Source organism: Zosterops lateralis (genome assembly GCF_965231275.1).
Source record: "Zosterops lateralis genome assembly, chromosome: 18".
Classification (NCBI taxonomy): domain Eukaryota; kingdom Metazoa; phylum Chordata; class Aves; order Passeriformes; family Zosteropidae; genus Zosterops; species Zosterops lateralis.
In genome coordinates, this window is record NC_139778.1 from 11,537,574 (window position 1) to 11,556,003 (window position 18,430).

The 18,430-nt window shown below is 49.2% G+C and overlaps 1 protein-coding gene across 4 annotated transcripts in view; it reads right to left on the reverse strand.

The window, feature by feature from the left end:
• The window catches only part of RPTOR (regulatory associated protein of MTOR complex 1), a gene marked incomplete at its 5' end in the record, with an annotated part of 98,813 nt that overhangs the window by 44,827 nt on the left and 35,556 nt on the right, over window positions 1-18,430 (reverse strand). For all 4 annotated transcript variants that reach the window (XR_014591336.1, XR_014591337.1, XR_014591338.1 and 1 more), the window contains 7 exons: window positions 575-685; window positions 1,598-1,681; window positions 4,530-4,631; window positions 7,110-7,185; window positions 13,352-13,496; window positions 14,389-14,489; window positions 17,802-17,861. Coding sequence is in view for 1 of the 4 variants with exons in the window: in XM_083874501.1 (XP_083730627.1) it covers window positions 575-685; window positions 1,598-1,681; window positions 4,530-4,631; window positions 7,110-7,185; window positions 13,352-13,496; window positions 14,389-14,489; window positions 17,802-17,861 (679 nt within the window). The remainder of the gene's footprint in view (window positions 1-574; window positions 686-1,597; window positions 1,682-4,529; window positions 4,632-7,109; window positions 7,186-13,351; window positions 13,497-14,388; window positions 14,490-17,801; window positions 17,862-18,430) is intronic.

Consider the following 18,430-nt stretch of genomic DNA (forward strand, 5'->3'; position numbering starts at 1 on the left):
AGGCAATGGCTGAGCATGGGAGGGAAGGTGTGAGGGGCAGGGGAGAGGGCACAGCAGCACATGGGAGTTACACCTGAGCCCCTGCACACACCTGGGGCTGAGCCACCAGCCTTGAGTGTATCACAAATTAGCTCCTTCAGAAGAGCTCCAAGATGAATAGTTTTCATTTTCTTTGCTTTCTCAAATCCTCTTAGGATGTTAACAAAAAAATACTGTTATAAAACTAAACCTGACAATGCTGGATCAACAGCAGGAAAACCTTCACAAATTCAGTGCTGTGTTCCATCCTCAAACGGAGGAGAGATACAAAAAAAAAAATAAAAATCCCCAAAGATCCAACATCCACAGCAGCTCAGACATCCTACATGGACTTGCAATTGTGCCTGAATTAATGTGTGCACCTCTCCTAATAATTTTATAGTGCTCAACTAATTGCACCCACAAACCACTGAGTCAGAGCTACGACTCCACAAATTTATCTGCAATTACTTACCAGCTTCATTATTTATTTGCAAGCCCAGCAAGCAGAGCTGTGGCTGAGGCAGGGCACTGCTGCAGGGGCAGGAATACTCACACTGTCCACTGCCAGGATCTTGGCCCAGATGAACACAAGGAGAGGTCTCAGCTCACGGGCTGAGCTCTGCAGGAGCTTCAGGACATAGGGGAAAATGCCAACAGAGAGGGCCTGGGAGGGAGGGAGGGAGGGAGGGAGAGAACAAATCCCTGTCAGTAAAACCCTGGGAGAAAATCCCTCTGGGCAGCTCAGCCCCCCAGCAGGGCCCAGGATGCAGCATCTCAACAGACACAGCTGAGAAATCTGGTAGAAAATAATTCTTCACATTTCCAGTACAGAGGGGATCCCTGTGTGTTTGTCTATTGCTCATTTTAATCTTGAATGTCACCAGGTATTTCCAGACTCATTTGGTCCGTGGGGACTGAGTTAATCCAGCTCCAGCTTTGTCTCCTCACAGCCTGGGCTGGTTTATCCTCACTTCCCCCAGCTGGGGCCACTGGCTCTCCCAGTGAAAAACATCACAAAGTCCAGGAATTCCCCCCCTGGACATTAACAGGTCTCTCCAGGAGGAGGTAAAGCAAACCACTGAAAAGTCCCATCACTGAGCTGCTCCACGACCAGCTGGTGCTTCATCTTCATCACTTTGATCCACAAACAGCTCCATTTAGGGGAGTGCTTTAAACAGTTCCTCTGTTTAATTCTTATTTATGCTCTACACTGTGCTGCCACTTCCCAAACTGCAGAATGCAGCTGCTGCCTCCTCAAAAGAGCTTGTAAAATCCAGACAGCAAACAGATAAAGGAAGAGAAGACAATGATGCAGGCAGTAAACTCAAAGAACACATAATAAATGCATATGCTTTTTTTTTTTTTTTGGCTATTTATTTTACATGACAAACCCTTTTTACCTGCCCCAGATATTTCCTCCTGGTTTGTGCCTTACATTATTTTACACTTAGCTATTCCCAAGGAACTCCCTTTTGCTGTACTGGAAACGAGAATGGGAGTGAAAGTGATGAACACAGAGCCCAGCTGCATTTATCATCCCTGCTGGGACCCAGAGGAGGGTGCAGCTCCCACTCACCAGACTGACAGCCCAGGGGCCCAGGTCCAGGAACCTCCCCAGCAGGTCCAGAGCTCGCAGTCTGTGCACCTGGCTCAGCAGAACCTGCAGGGAACAGGGTTATTGGCCAGGGAAAACACAGCCTGGGCTGCAGGGCACAGGGTTATTGTCCAGGGAAAACACAGCCTGGGCTGCAGGGCACAGGGTTATTGTCCTGGGAAAACACAGCCTGGGCTGCAGGGCACAGGGATGGGTTATTGTCCTGGGAAAACACAACCTGGGCTGCAGGGCACAGGGTTATTGTCCAGGGAAAACACAGCCTGGGCTGCAGGGCTCAGGGATGGGGTTAAATTCCAGGGAAAACACAGCCTGGGCTGCAGGGAACAGGGAAAGGACACTGGCAAACCCTGGCACTGGGGAATGCTCCCTTGTGGAGCTGCTGCAGACACCAGGGGACAATCCCTGAGGATTCCAGCTGCCTGTCCCAGCCCAGCTCGTGGTGGTTCCTGCAGCAGGAGCCAAAGGGCAGCTCCAGCCCAGCTCCCAACAGCTCAGGAGCACAAGGACAGGCTTTGCTTTCCTTGGCAAATCAATATCAGAGACTTAAGAGGGAGCAAAAGGTCATGTTGGTCGTTAATAAAAATCTCATTAAAATGGAGTCTGACATTGCTAATGAGGTGGTGTTTTACTGGCTTATACCTACCCTGGTGTGAAATATTAACAGATAGACTTGCAGTTCTTAATCTCCTTAACAGATGTAAGATATTGGAATGCAACGTTTAATCCTCAGTTTAAATTGAGGAACATCCTTCAGCAGGGATCTCAGGGAAAGAGGCTCCTTGATTTACCTCCCCAATTCCAGCCCCTTCTCAGCGTGTTTGCACGCTGCATATCGAAATTAGATTATTTTTCATGTTTAATATTGAAGAATAACTAAATTACTTGGCTCACATCTCACACTCTGGATGACTGGTACTGGATACTGAGGTGCTGCAGGAAAAGGAGCAATGTGTGTCTGACTGGAAAAGCTCTGTTTTCCATTGTCCAACCCAAACAAAGGATCACAGGATCTCCCTTCCCACCTCCCCAGGGATCTGCACAATAATCTGAGCTTGGGCTGACACAACCAGAGCCTGGCATGAGGATGGGGGCTCAGTGCACAGTCCATGATGTGCTGGGGGAGCAGTGGAGGTGCTGCTGTGCCACCCCACACACAGCCCTGTAGAGCACAGGGGGTTAATTACATCCACACAAGTAAATTAGGGATGAACCAGGACACAGGGGGACATTTACATGTCACAGTCTGTGTTTTAGCAGGCAGCTCCTCACAAGGAGGATGAAGTGAGGGTCTGCAGTGATCCCCACAAGCTCTCTGTGCATAGGAGATCCCACAGGGATCTGTGTGTGCTGCCTGCTCTCTGATGGCTTCTCTCCCTGGGGTCTGAGAACAGACCAAAAAGGGTCTGAAACTCCCTCCCTCCCTGCCCTGGATCACTGTGAGCATCCTCAGACCCGTCACCAGCCAATCTTATCCCACTGTACAATTAATGTGCTATAATTATAACAACAGTGACGCTGTCCCAGCTCAGTCCTGCTCCAGGCAGGAACACACAAGGTTCCTTTGCCAGGTGACCTCTCATTTCCACCTCCCAGTTCCACTGCAGTCACACTCCTGCAGAGCCTGCTGCTGCCAAACAATCCATTGGAAAGCAGCAAAGTTGGAGCTGGAGCAAAGTCCTGCCTGCCTCCATTGCAGTGACAGAGACAAACCACACATCTGCCTGTCCACCTCATCTCTCAAGGCTTGGGAGGCTCAGGAAATTAAAATCTGTTCTTGCAGAGATGGATGGTGCTGTCAGTCACAGACCAGCCAACAGGGAATGGGAGTCTCCTCTCATATCCCTGCACAAGGGACTGGAACCATATTCCTTTAAAAGAAAGGCTTTAAATTGTGCTGCTGGTACCCACGGGTGCCTGGGCAGGGGTTTGTAGTTCTGTCAAACTCCTGGGGAGGGGAGGCCAGAGCAGGCTGACAGATGACAGCTGCAATCCTGGCCCTGCCACAAAACACCAGCTGAAGCTTCCCCTGGATTTGCTCTCCTGTGTCTCATCTGAGCAGTGCCTACACAACCCCTCATCCTGCAGAGACCTGCTGTGTGCTCCTGCAGCAGCCCCACGGTCAAGGGAACACTTCCCAGATGGATAAAAGATGTTTCCAAACGATTTACGCTGAAGTAACTTCCACTTTCTGAAAAGGGGGAAGATAAAAGTCTCTGCCTGACAGAGCTGGCACAGAGGAGATGCCAGAGGAGGGACAATGAATATGTGCTGCCCTGAGAGAGGCAGCAGAGCCCAACATGGACCAGAGCAGGGGCTTGGCTCAAGCAGAGCCACGGGGTGGGGTCAGGAAAAGCATTTTGGGGGTCTGGTGAACACACAAGCAGCTCTCATTTATCCTGGAGAGGCCCCTGGGATTTATGTTCCCAAAGGCCAAAGGATTGGGAGCTCGAGGCTGAGGGGGCAGGAGAGACACGGACATATGGCATGGACAGGGAGAGACAGGGACACCCCTGGCATGGACAGGGAGAGACAGGGATGCCCTGGTACAGACAGGGACACCCCTGGCATGGACAAGGACATCCCTGGTATGGACAGGGAGAGACAGAGACACCTCTGGAATGGACAGGGAGAGACAAGGACACCCCTGGCACGGACAAGAACAGACAGGGTCACCCCTGGCATGTACAGGGAGAGGTGGGGACACCCCTGGTATGGACAGGGACACCCCTGACATGGACAAGGACATCCCTGGCATGGACAGGGAGAGACAGGGACACCCCTGGCCCAAATGAGGACACCCCTGGCACAGGCAGGGAGAGACAGGAACACCCCGGACACGGACAGGGACACTCCTGGCCCAGACAAGGACCCCCTGGGCCAGGGCAGCACTGACCTGCAGGACGATGGGCAGCTGCTCCGGGGGGTTGCGGTTCTCCACGCCCATGGTCAGCCACACCTGGAAGGCCGTGAGCTGCTCGGCGAAGAAGGGGCTGTGCTGGGGGGGCAAAGGGGGAGTGCAGGCAGGGGTTAAACACCAAGGAGTGTTAAAACACCAAGACAAGAGCTCTGACACTTCTGGATTTCAGTGTTTCCTGAGGCTGGGATTTGTAGCTGATACGTGTTTGTTTGGGGTTTTCTAAATGCACAAAAAACTTCCCAAAGAATGAGCAGACACACGTCCCTTTGAATGTGTTAGGAAAAAAAAAAGAAAATAGTAGAGAAACAGGAGAAGGGACCACGAAAAGTCTTAGGGAAGTGTGGCTGCTCTCTGCCCAGGAGCAGCAGATGGAGCAGCAGTGGATTTATCTGCTCTGCAGAGGCCATTTCACTCCTACAGCAGCACTCAGAGCTGCCTCTGCCCAGTCCACAGACACAACCCCAGGGCAAGGAAAAGAAATTCCTGGTGTCATCCACCCCTCTGAGGATGTGCTACAGCTCAGGGTGAGAGTGCACTGACCAAAGCACACAGCAGCTTCAGGCAGGAATCCACAGGGAAACAGAAATCAGAAAGATGTGGAGGAGGGAAGGAAAACCAGCCCAAACCTCTCCCTGCAGGAGCAGCAGGAGCCCCCAGGCCTTTCTCCAGCAGGTTATTGTATTTTCCAGGTCTGAACAGGCAAGAACAGCCTGGGAATGGCCAGGAGTGGGTTGTGATGTGTTGCTGAGACAGCCCAGCCCTGAGGCAGGCTGCAGTGCCAGCCCCCAGCAGGTCCCTGAGCCTCACCCAGCCCTGCCAGGCAGGCAGGGACAGGCTGAGAGTGACCACAGTGACCACAGGGACCACAGGGACTGTCCCCTCCCCTGCCCCCTGCCCAGCCCCAGCCAACCTCCTGCAATGTGCCTGCACACTGACAGCTCAACCTGCCTCCAAATCCAGCCAAAACACACAAAAAAATCACATTTGTCAGCCCTGAAAAGCAGCCTGTAAATTGTTCCCAGCCTACCCTGAATCGATCTCCAGCTGAGAATGGCCAGTCTTCTTCACTGACCTCCTGTCTGATCCCCAGCAAGCCTGGGCCTCCTCTGCCCACCCCAAAACACTCAGAAATCTCCTCAATTTCAGCTCACTTGACAGAGAATGCCCAGCTGAGGGTTAACACTAATAAAAAAGCCTCCAGTGACTTTGTTAGAGACTGAAAGTAAAAATGAACGTAAGCCAGGAGAAGAAAAATAGTATTTTTTTTTTTTTTTTACGTTCTGAAGCAGAGCAGAGAGTGAGGAAGGCAAGGGGTGGGAGGATAAAGGCCTGAGGGCATCCTGATCAACCCCCAGCCTGGCAGGAGCCCACAGCTCTCTCCTCCTGCACTCAGGGCTTTGGAGAAAACCTGCAATTACAGCCAGAAAACCTTTGGAAGTTTGGTAATATAAATAAACCGCAAGAATGTTACTGAAAATTAGAGAGACATCAGGGTGGAACAGGGAGCTGAGCTTGTACAGTGTTTATTATTTAAAGGTTTCACTTTCATGAAATATCGAAGGAATATCGAGAAAAATTTCGTTCTGAATAAAGGAATTTAAGTTAAATATAATATTAAATTTTTTACTTTTCTGCTCTCTGAGATTAAATAAAGCAGAACCCCCCCCCCAGTGACTTCTGTTAACAACACTGAATTTAAGAGAACTCTCTGGCCATACCCTCAAACTCTAATTTATATTTGAAAAGAACTCTAATAAAAGATAAAAGAACTCTAATAAAAGATAATTTTCATATTTAGGCCTTTAATTTCAAAAAGTGTGCTGCATGTTGGGACCTTTTGGGTAAGAACACCTGGGGAAGTCTGAGTGCTGTGGAATGTTCTGAGTCAGGTCCCAGACACTGCTTTTCCTGCCCAACCCCACCTGGGGGCTGGATCGTGCAGCAGGGAAAAGTTTAAACAGATTTTTGTCTGTTTTCACAGAATTCCATAATAGTTTGGGGTGGGAGGGACCTCAAAGCCCATCCAGTGCCACCCCTGCCATGGGCTGGGTCACCTCTCACTGTCCCAGGGTCACCTCCCACTGTCCCAGGGTCACCTCCCACTGTCCCAGAGTCACCTCTCACTGTCCCAGGGTCACCTCCCACTGTCCCAGGGTCACCTCCCACTGTCCCAGGGACACCTCCCACTGTCCCAGGGTCACTCCCACTGTCCCAGAGTCACCTCTCACTGTCCCAGGGTCACCTCCCACTGTCCCAGGGTCACCTCCCACTGTCCCAGGGACACCTCTCACTGTCCCAGGGTCACCTCCCACTGTCCCAGGGTCACCCTCCACTGTCCCAGAGTCACCTCCCACTGTCCCAGGGTCACCTCCCACTGTCCCAGGCTGCTCCAAGCCCTGTCCAACTTCCAGGGATCCACCTACAGCTTTTCCCTGTGCACCCTGAATTCCCCACAACCAGAAATCCTTAAAGTGCCCCAGCAGAATTGATGGGCTGAGCTGAGGAGGCAGAGATGGATGGGAGTGGGTCCAGGTTTTGGGACAGTCCCCAACTTACCCTGAAGGCAGTTCCCTCCTCGATGATGGTGGGTAACTGGGAAAGGCAAATGTCAACAGCAAGGTCCCAGGCTTGCCTGCAGGGAGGGCACAGAAGGCATTACAAGTTATCCATAAGGAAGGGAAATTAAAAATCTGACCATCAGTGATGTCTGACTGGCTTTTACAGCTGCTCCATATTCCTGATTTCAGGGAGAAATGGGAAAAAAACACCTAAAGAAATTTTCTGCAGCACTGGAGAATGTCAGCCCACAGGGCCTTTGAGGTACATTTTACTACACAGAAGGAGAATGGTTTAGGGATCAGAGATAACTGCTCTGATTTTGGCTGCCCACAAAAGGATTCTGTGGGTCACTCACAGAGAAGATGCTGAGCTCTTCACAGTAATTTTAGATAAGCAGCACTAATGCTGCAACAAAAAAAAAATGCCCAAAGCAGCCCTGTGAGGTCAGATCTCAAAGGGTTTAAGTGTTATCAGAAAGAACAAACAAAAAATTTAAAAAGAGATTTGAGTAGATTAAAATGAAATCTCTTTTTTGACGCTTCTGAAAACAGGCTGCTGGAAACCACTGGAGCCACGTCACCCAAACCATTCAAACCTCTGCCAACCTTCTCAACCCTCCAAAACAAAACCACCAGCTTGAGACCTCAAAGTAAAACAATTCTACTTCCAACCACTGGAACAGCTGCTCCCTCCTCAGAGGGTTACACCCAGGTTACACACAGGTTACTCACTGTGCTGGCTGAACACACAATGCCATTAAACACATGTTACGATAATTACAATAATTACAATAATTAGGATTCAAACCAAGCCACAAATGAATGGGAAAGGACTAAACCCTGGAGGGGAGGAGGAGGGAAAACACTGTGACAGGGATGGATGGGAGGAGCAGGAGGAGCAGGGATTGACACCTTTAATATCCCAAAAGGAATGGGAAAGGTGGGCACTCCCTGGATGTGCTGCCTGAACTCCCAGCACACAAACAAGAGATAAATTTGGGAACCAGGATGGGAGGTGCTGCATCCCACCAGTGATTTATGGAAGGCAGAGATCAGTGCAGCCCCTCAGCAGAGATTGCTGTCTGTAAAGATTTGTTTACTCTGCATTTGGGACACAAAGGGCTCAGCATCTTTCTCTCCTCTCTCCTCACTGTTCTCTCTCAATAACTCCAGGCCCTCCAGCCTGACTGGGGGACACTGAAACAACCCTGAGAAACACCCCAGGGCTCCAATGGAGTTATGCTATGAAAGAAAATGTTAAAAAGGATTTTTTTTTAATACTACCTTGAACTTATTGCACAAAGTTAAAAGCTTTCCTTAGCAGGAAGATTGACTCAGTTTAAAATAAGTGATTTTGCTTATCCCAAAGCCAGCACAACAGGGATGGTCTGTGGAGGGAACCCCACCTCAAATCCAACAGCCTTTCACTACACCAGGACTGCTCAAATATTTAATAATTTAGCATGAACTCATCAGCTGCCTCTTTGATTCCCAGAGGTGCTGCAAAGTTTGGACTCCAAGCAAAGAACAGAAGAGTCGCAGCCCTGCTCAGGGACTGGTTTATTGCCCAAACCCAGGAAAGCCCCAGAAAGACTCAAAGAGCAGAAACTCAGCCCAGTTGGAGCCCGTGTCTGGCTGCACCCACGGGTTCCCATTAGCTGGCAGCTCGTGGAGGCTGATGTTCTTACACTCAAATTTTCGGGGCTGACTCAATGTCTAATGTTTTTAACTCTGTCCTTTTTTTTTTTTTTTTTTTTTAATAATAACGTATTCTTGACGTCTTTGGGTGTTTTTAACGTTTTTTTTTTCCTCTGGGAACAGTGGGGACCACACAGGGACCAGGAGAGTTCCTGCCTCGTGCAGTCTTGGGGCAGCTCTTCCTTCTGAACCCATTAAACATTTCTGAGCTCGTGGAGTGTGTTGGATGAGACATCTCACATTTGTTCTGCCACCCCAGTGCCCTGTGCGACACCAGCCCCAGTTCACCTGTGTGGCAGCGACCCTGTCACCTCCCTAAGCTGCTTTAGGGCACAGCTGGGGAGCTGCTCAGACACAGCTATTTTTAAAAAACTAGTTATTGCTATGAATATTTGGCACGAGCCTGAAATCCTTTTCTTCTCCCAGCACATCCAGGCACAACTTAGAGCACAGGCTTTGCTATTTCTGTAGCCTGATAATGGGACTTGGAGATGTAAAGACTAACACATAGACACAAAAAAAAAAAAAAAATCTGGTTACAGTGTAATCTGAACTAATCTAATCCTTCAAACGTCAAACAGCTCCAAATACCTCCTCAAACAATCAGTGGCTTCTTGCAGAGCCCTGGAGTGTTTGGTGCAGCCTCATTTCCCTGAGGGATGGCTGAGCAGCCCTGATCCATCCTGCCCCCTCCCACCTGTAATTGCCTCTCTGCATTATGGTTTTGTTTCCAGCCCCAATCTCCAGCTCCTTGTGTTTGCAGTACATTATGACTCCTTTCAGCCCAAATTTCATGGCCTGCAAACACACCACTGGCTGCTTCTATTAGGGATGGGTTGTAGCTCTTCCAAAGCATAATTAAGGCACTTGGGGGTTTAATATACGACCTGTGTTAGGAAATATTTCCAAACACATTATTAGGTCTTTTCAAAGGCCATGAATAAAAGCAGCTGGCACCAGCAGTAATGCACAAAACCCAATCCATCAGAGCACAGATCAAGGTGCTGACAGAGCTCTGTGCTCAGGCACAATAGACAGAGCCACTGGCAGCTGAACAGCACAGCCAATCAATGGATATTAATATTAATGTTAATATTAATCCTGTATTAGAGCACTGCCTGCAGCAGGGCAGGGAGAGGCACCACAAACAGAGCCAGAGTCCCTGCCCCAGGGCAAGGGGCTGAGCAGGCAGAACTCAGAGAGCCAATAAAAGTGGGAAAACCAGAAGAAACACGTCAGATTCTGTCCAAGGGGCACAGGCACAGAGATCAACTCTCCTGACTCCAAAACACATTATCTGTCTTGGTGAAGGGAGGACACTGACAGCTCCTGGGTCAAATATCCCCTCAAAAAATGGGAATTCTCACTCCTCCTCAAGTCCCAGCTGAAAAGGACACTGTGAATTGGCCAGAACACCAAATTGAAAGGTTAACTTTATAAAAAGGCAGAGCAGCTCCACCTCCAGCAGCCTCAGCACTTGTGTGACACCTGTGCCACATCCCCAGCCCAGGGGCCACACAGAGTGACTTGGGGAGCTCTGCACAGGCACAGATGGGGATGAGCAGAGAAAACAGAGAGCAGAGGTTGATTTTGGGCCCCAGAAGGGGCAGTGGGAATTATCCAGGAGGTAAAAATTGATGCTCAGGTGTCAGGGAGTGTTTGCAGTGCTGCTCCCACCATGTGCAGATCTTGTCACTGCAGCCAGACCCAAAACACTCCCTGGGGACCAAAAACCCACCAGAAAACTCTGCTGGATCAGCCAGAGCCACAGACTTTGTTTCCACAAAGCTCCACAACCCCCTGGCTGGAGTTTCACCCTCTCCAGAACCCTGTGGCCAACTCCCCCTGCCCTCATCTCATCACCCACCTCATCCAAACTGTAAAATGGGGCTGCAGGTTGCAGATCAGGGATCCATTAGAAATCCCTGAGTGAAAGGTGATAGACAAGTGATTATTTTTAGAAAATATTTAAACGAGCCCTAAATTAGTTTCTAAATCTGTCCTTACTGAAAGTTCCTAATAACATCCTGAGCCCCCCTGGACAAAAGTGGAATTTTCCCTTTGCTGGATTTGCTGTTTTTTTGGAGGGCACTGAATAAAGTGTGTCAGTTCCCTGCTCCCCTGCTCTCTACCTCACCAGAATTTAGGATTCATGTGGAAAAGAGCTCTGTGCGTGTCTGTTCTTAAAGAATTTTTTTCTGGTAAACCCTAAAAAGCAGCAGCAATGGTGCTGTGCTCTGGGGGGCTTCACAGAAATATATATTTAATATATATATTATATCTATCTCTTATATATTTATTATTTATTCCTAAAGGCATTTCCAGCTCCAGAAGCACAATATAAGCAAAGAAAACGTGTTTTTAGACCCCATTGTGATGCCTGTGAGCCTGAGAGAGATAAAAAATGGGATCCAGGAGTTCCCAGCTTCATTCCTGGGGCTCAACCCGTGGATTGCAACACCAACTCCAAGTCATGTTCCCATAGGAAACCAGAAAACACAGGCTTTTAATAGGCTGGCAATAAGAAGGAATTATGTCCCTATAAGGAACAGAAAATATAGATTTTTAATATGCTGGCAAAAAAAAAAAAAAAAAAAAGCAAGCTATAAATAACTCCAGAAATTTACTGGTTTAATTTTGCAACTCCTGCAACACTCTGTCCTCCCTTCCTGCACTTTGCAAAGTGCAGCTGATGGCTGGAGCTCTGCCATGTCCAGCTCAGAATTATCACAGGGGACTTTTCCTGTTCTGTCCCCCTCTGTACCTGGCCCAGTTTGGTGCTGCTCTGTTCATCACAGTGAGTAAGAAAATAAAAGCCAGAATTTCTGTTATTACTGTTATTATTATTATTTTTATCATAATTGTTCGTGGGACATTGGTTTGATAGGCAAAACTACATTTAAGAGCTTTTTGATAACTGCGCCACCTCCATTTCCATTAATCATCTTAAAAGCAACAGGAAAAGTAGAAAAACTTTCTCCTACTTCAGCAGCACAAATGAAGGATCTTTCCCCCAGGCCCTCAGCTTTTCCCAGCCCTGGGGACCTGCTTTACCTTGGGAAAACAAAGGCAGCAGGAAACTCATTTCTTTGGTGTTTGGAGGGAGAGATGACAGGGCTGGAGTGGAGCTCCTGCACCACAGAATTACAGGATAATTGTGAATACTGAGAGCAGAAGCAGCTTTGGGGATGGGTATTAGGCTGCCACAAGCTGTTCCACTCCTGATCCACTGACTGGACCAGGGAAACGCTGCAGAGATTTGAGTGGAATCATCAGCAGTGTCAAGGTTTTTAATTGTGCTCATTTTTATAGGGGAAAAATTGATTATCTCCTCTCAGCTGGGGAGAGTGAGTGATAATTTGTGTATTACAGACATACTCAATGGACCAAAACAAAAATACAGGTTACAGCTGACAGAGCAGAGCCAAACCCTCTCTCTCAGAGGTGTCAGAGTGGTTTTCAGGGAGAGGATTCACCACTGGGTGTTGCTTCCTCTGAAAACTCTGGAAAAAATGTGCTGGGGTTGGAGGGGACCCTAAAGTGTCACCTGGTGTAACCCTGGTTTTGTCCCTGAGATGGTTTGGGTTTCTGAAATTCTTTTCTCAATGAATTTTCTGTAATCAAGAGAAGTGTTTTTGTAGCTGTAACTTTGTTTTTCATTCTTTTCCCTAGGAGGGACTTCTGCTCTGACCAATGTAAAAGAAGAATTTTGCCTTCTTGTCACCAATCAAACTGCTCTGTGTAAAATAGTATACAAAAGAAACACACCCCAAAAATAAATTTTTTTTAAAAAAAAGTAACTTTCAGCATTCTGAAGTTTGGAGTCTGTGTCGTTGTGGCATCAAACAGCATCAACCTGGGCCAGCTGTCACCATCCCAAACTGCTCTGAGCCCCTGGGGACACTCCCAGGGATGGAATAACCATGGAATAACCTTTTCCAGGGCCTGTCCACCCTCCCAGGGGCAATCCCTGCCCAATATCCCAGGGAGAATTCCTGCCCACCATCCCAGGACTGCTCTGAGCCCCTGGGGACACTCCCAGGGATGGAATAACCACAGAATAACCTGTGCCAGGGCCTGGCCACCCTCCCAGGGGCAATTCCTGCCCAATATCCCAGGGAGAATTCCTGCCCACCATCCCAGGACTGCTCTGAGCCCCTGGGGACACTCCCAGGGATGGAATAAAACACGAAATAACCTGTGCCAGAGCCTGCCCACCCTCCCAGGGGCAATTCCTGCCCAATATCCCAGTGGGAATTCCTGCCCACTCTCCCAGGGGAGCAGGGACCAACTGCCACCATCCCAGGACTGCTCTGAGCCCCTGGGGACACTCCCAGGGATGGAATAACTATGGAATAACCTGTGCCAGGGCCTGGCCACCCTCCCAGGAGGAATCTCTGCCCAATATCCCAGGGGGAATTCCTGCCCACCATCCCAAACTGCTCTGAACCCCTGGGGACATTCCCAGCCATGGAATAACCATGGAATAACCTTTTCCAGGGCCTGCCCACCCTCCCAGGGGATCAGAGGCTGCAGACTCACCACATGGCATGCATGTATGTGGGGGGCAGGCGGGGGCTGCTCACGGGGGTGCAGTTGTAGCTCCTCATGATCCTCTCAGCCAGCAGGAAGTTGCGGAACAGGCTGGCCACCAGCAGGTCCTGCCGGAAGAGCTTCTGGAAAAGATCTGCCAGGAGAGGAGAGTGCAGCAGTCACTACCAGCACGTTTTCAGCACCTCAGCTAACAAGCCAAAAGGGTTTAAGGTGTAAAAACCACGTCGATGTTGTGTTCCAGTGAGGAGGAATGTGCAGCAGCTCTGCAGGGATGTGATGACAAGCAGCAAAGGGAAATTCTCCTGCAGAGCACGCCCAGAGCACCGTGGCTGCTCCATTCTGCATTAACACAATCAACACTTTCCACCTCGGGTTCTTTTCTGCCTTTTCTGGATCAAAACCCCATTTTGGGGTTTCATTTCAGCTCATCCTCACTAAGTTTTTGGAAAATTACTGCAGGAGAACAGGACCTCTGTGTACTGTTTAATCAAGAACTATCCATCTGTTAACTGGCAGTTTGATGAGGAGCCAAAATGAATCCTAAAAGATAGAAAATGTGCTCTCTTCTACAGGGCAGAGAGGAACTGATGCCATGTGAGCATTAGGAAGAGCAGGGTTGGAGAACTGTTTACAAATTTGGCTGCTTGTGCTCCAGAAGTACCAATTCAGAGCACAACAGGGGGAGAGAAATGAGGGATGAATTTACTCATGGGAAACAAAACTGCCTTACCAGCAAAGAGAGGAAAAAAAAAAAAGCCTTTATTCATGCTACTAACCAAGGCTGCAGGAAAACAGATTGCTGTGTACAAATACAGTAAGAAAGAGAATTACTCAAGCTACAACAATTGTGTTAGCACACAAAAACCCTTTCTGGGTACTAATGATCTGCAATGCTCTGAGTAAAAAACAACAAATAAAAACCAAACTAGCTTTCAGCTCCATCCTGATCTGCTCTTCCAGCTTTAGGGTTTAATTTTCTCCCCCTTTCAGTGTCTCATTGATGGGACTCCTCGTGCATTCCTCACCTCTGGGCAGGACATTCCAGGCAATGGTGTCAGTGATGGCTGTGAAGATCCAGTTCAGCTCTCCCAGGGGAGTTCTCCTGTCGTTCAGCCTCCCAGGGATCCTGCAGGGGGGAAATAAAACCCTTCATGAGACCCCTTTTATTTTGCTTTTCTCCTCGTGAGAAAGTGTCAGCAATAGGATGAGGAAGTTTCAGAAACATGCAGCAACCTGCTAAGACATCCTGTGGATTTAATCCTAATTTCACCCAATTTCCTTTCTGTGACAGGTTTTTAAATATCAGAAATATCAGGACCAACACAGGAAACCTTTCTGTGGCCACTCACTCCTCTGCCACACGCAGCAGCACCATTCCCATGGATCAACACAGCTCTAACCCAGCCAGGAATTAACATCTTATGAAAAAAAATTCCTGTCTGTCTTGGTATCAGAGGAAAAACACACATCTCTGAAGAGTGTTTGCTAACGGATCCCCCGGAGCGAGCGCGGGGAACACGAGGCCACGGAGGCTCTGCTGAGGATTCTCTGGCAATATTTGCATTGCAGAACACCCTCTGCAGCTCCCCAAGCCACAGGGGCTTCCTTGGGAACCAGGGGGATCCTTGCTGAGCTTCCCCAGGCAGGCAGACACAGCTCACACCATGTCTGGGTATCAGGCTGTGTGATGGCAACACTCACTGCAGGGTTTAGTCATCAGGAGGAGTTTCTCCATGGAAAGGGTGGCCAGACCCTGGCAGGAGCTGCTCAGGGAGGTTTGGAGTCCCTGGAGGTGTCCAGGGAAGGCCTGGATGTGTCACTCAGAGCTCTGGGCTGGGGACAAGGTGAGGATCAGGCACAGCTGGGACTTGGTGATCTCAGAGGTGTCTTCCAACCTCAAAGGTTCTGTGTGAAACCTCCTGGTCTGGCCAGAGCTGCTCATTGAGGACCCACAGGGGCTGCTGTGCTCAGAGACGTGCCCAGCACCAAACCCCAGGGCTGACCCAGCTGTGCCATGCCCAGGCTTGGCAAACCTGGGGAAAACAAAGGTTGGAGGCTCCGGGCTGGAGCTGCAGAGCCTCTCCAGAAGGAGGATGTGAGCACAGCGTTGCCATGAAAACCATCCCTGGGAGCTGGAGCCTCACTCTGCATTCACAACAGGCTGTGCCTGCACTGCCTGAGCCCCCCCTGACAGCAGTGACAAAGGAGCCACTCCAGCACAGCAAACTGAGAGAGAGCAGGGGGGAAACTCCTGATGGTGACATCCTGCAGGGCTGGGGGAGGTCCCCAGGGCTCTGAGCCACAGCAGCCCCTGACATCAGGGCCAGGAGCACCCCCTGAGACACAGAAATCACCTCTGACTGACTTTTCTACAAGAAAATCGTGGGGCTGAAAGCTGCCAAGCCCAGGTGGCAAAGGCAAAGCATGAATTTTCATCTTCCGCTATAAATAATAAACAGACGTTAAAACATGAGCAATTTCCAGCCCCTGACATTTGATAATGCTTCAAGTGGAAACAAACATCAATTCCAGCCTCACATTTGTTAGTTCTGGTGACTTTTATGGATGTGGGGCTGGTGCACGAGAGCCTGGAGGAGGCTCTGCTCTGGAGCTGCCACAGCAGGACCTTCCTGGTGACACCCAGAGGGGCCCTTTGTCACCAGGGACCTCTGCAGGGACAGTGACACTGAGCTGGGGGCCCAGACACAGCCACCTCCTCACACTGCCACAGCAGGAACAGCTCTCGAGGCTTTTTTGTTTAGAATTCCTTGTTTCTGCACAAAGGACCCAAGCTGAAAAATCCCAGGAATGCCCTAAATCATTCCTGGTCCTCTGAGAGTGGGATTTTTTGGAGAGGGAGCCCAATGGACAACAGAAATTAAAGCATCTTTGTACATCCCCAGTTCCTGGTACCCACTTTTGGATTCCCATTACCATGGATTTATTCCCATAACCCATTCCTTAGGCTTTTTTTTTCCCCCAATTTTTTGAGAAGCAGAACAAAGGCCAGTTCATGTCACTCAGCAGCCAAACCTCCAGCACAGATGATCTGAAGTCGTGGGATCAAACAGCAAAGTGCCCTCAAGGCAGGAGAACACGGACAGAGATGCTGCCAACACAAAGTCTCAGGAGGTGGCAGCCAAAAGTTCCCAAATCCCCAACACTCCACCAAAATTCCTTTGTATTTTTGCTGTCTGGCTCCAGCAAAGATCTCTGTTTCTCAGCTAAAGGATTGTTTTGTCTGAAGCTCTGGGATGTAAATGCACATCAGGACCCACCACACGTTCCCTCATCAGGACACGGGCTGAGCCTGGATAATTGGAAATCTGAGCCCTTCAGAGAAGGTGCAGCTTCATTTGGCCTCAAAGTCTGCAGCTTAATTGCAATATAAACTCCTTCCCCAGTTTTGAAGACAACTGAATTATAAATTACAATACACACATAGGCAATCCAGGAATTATTCTGTCTCGAGACTGTAATAAAAATCTGTGTTTTCTATAATTGATCTGAGGAGCAGGTGAAGATGATGAGGTTTAAATATTTGATATCCATAGGAAGCTGCTGCTGGCACCTTTCCCCTGGAGAAACCTGTACACACCTGTGTGCTGTGGGTACAGACCAAGAGCCTGAACACAAACCTATTTCTGCCAGGAAATCTTTATTCAAAGAGGATTTTAAGTGCTGTGTGAGGCTGAGTCAGAGCTGCCCAGCTCAGACCTTCAGCGACCTCACCACGTCTTTGATTAGAGACACTCTTGTAGCAATTGTTAATTAATTAACACAGCACAGCCATTCTTCATGCAGTGCCCTGAGGTGGCCTCAGCTCCTCCTCATCCCCAAACCTGTGCACAGCTCTGGGACAGCTCAGCCCCAGGAAAGTTTCCCTCCTGTTTCCCATCTCCTCGAGGCCACGAGAAACCCAAACACCATTTTCCCCAGAGCTTTCAGAGGAAGCAACACCCAGTGGTGAATCCCTTCCCTAAAAACCACTTTGACACCTCTGAGAGACAGGGTTTGTCTCTGCTCTGTCAGTTGTAACCTGAATTTTTATTTTGGTCCATTGAGTTTGTCTGAAATATAGCTTTATACAAATTGCTGAGAGGAGATAATCAATTTTTCCCCTATAAAAATGAGCACAATTAAAAACCTTAACAGTGCTGATGACCCTGGCTAGCCCAACACACTTGTGTGGAAGGGCTGGCAGCACTGAGGGGCTTTTTGAACCTCAGCTGATTGAAAAAAACATGCAAAAATGGCACAGGAAATTGGAACTGATGTGATCTCACCCCGTTACTGATAAGGTGCCAGTGGCAGCTCCACACACCTCACTGAGCACCAGGGAACACTTTTCCTGTCAAGAATTTACACTTCTTATATGCAGACTCCTGTTCTCCTGACCCCTTTCAGGACACACCAATAGACATTAAATTTGACTTACTTCTCTATTAAATCCAGCGTGACTCCTGGCACCAGCCTGACACTCTTCTGCATGCAGAACCTGGGGAGAGACAGTAAAACACAACACACTAATTGAGTGTTTAATGGCAAGGAGGGCTCTTTATTGCACTGTTTCTGCTTTTAAAATGGTGTTTGGGTAGGGAACTTCAGCACGGTGTGATCAGAGGCAAACGAGGCCCTGAGCATTTGTCACCCTGGTGACTCTGGGGCCGTTTCCATTGCCAGGTGTCAAAACTGGGCCATTGGAATTGTCAAGGTGACAAGTGTTCCAACACAGCACGGGGGGAAAAGGGCTCCCAGCATCCAGCACAGCCTCTCTGGGAGCAGCAGCACAGAGCAGGGGAGGATTATGCTGCTGGAATAATGATCAGCCTTGCCTGGGCTTCCCTGGGAGAGCTGGCACTGCAGGCAGGGAGGGAGGGAGGGATGCGTCAGGTTCAGACACCTCCGTCGTTTAATTAAAAAAACTGCTGACTCCATTTCCTCAGCCTTACAAATCCCACTACTCCAGGAACAGCAGCCTTGGAAAACGGCGAGTGCTGTCAGCAGTGCCTGGAAAATCCCCAAAGCTGCTGAAGCAGGAGTGTGTGGGAAGGGGGGACGCTGCCT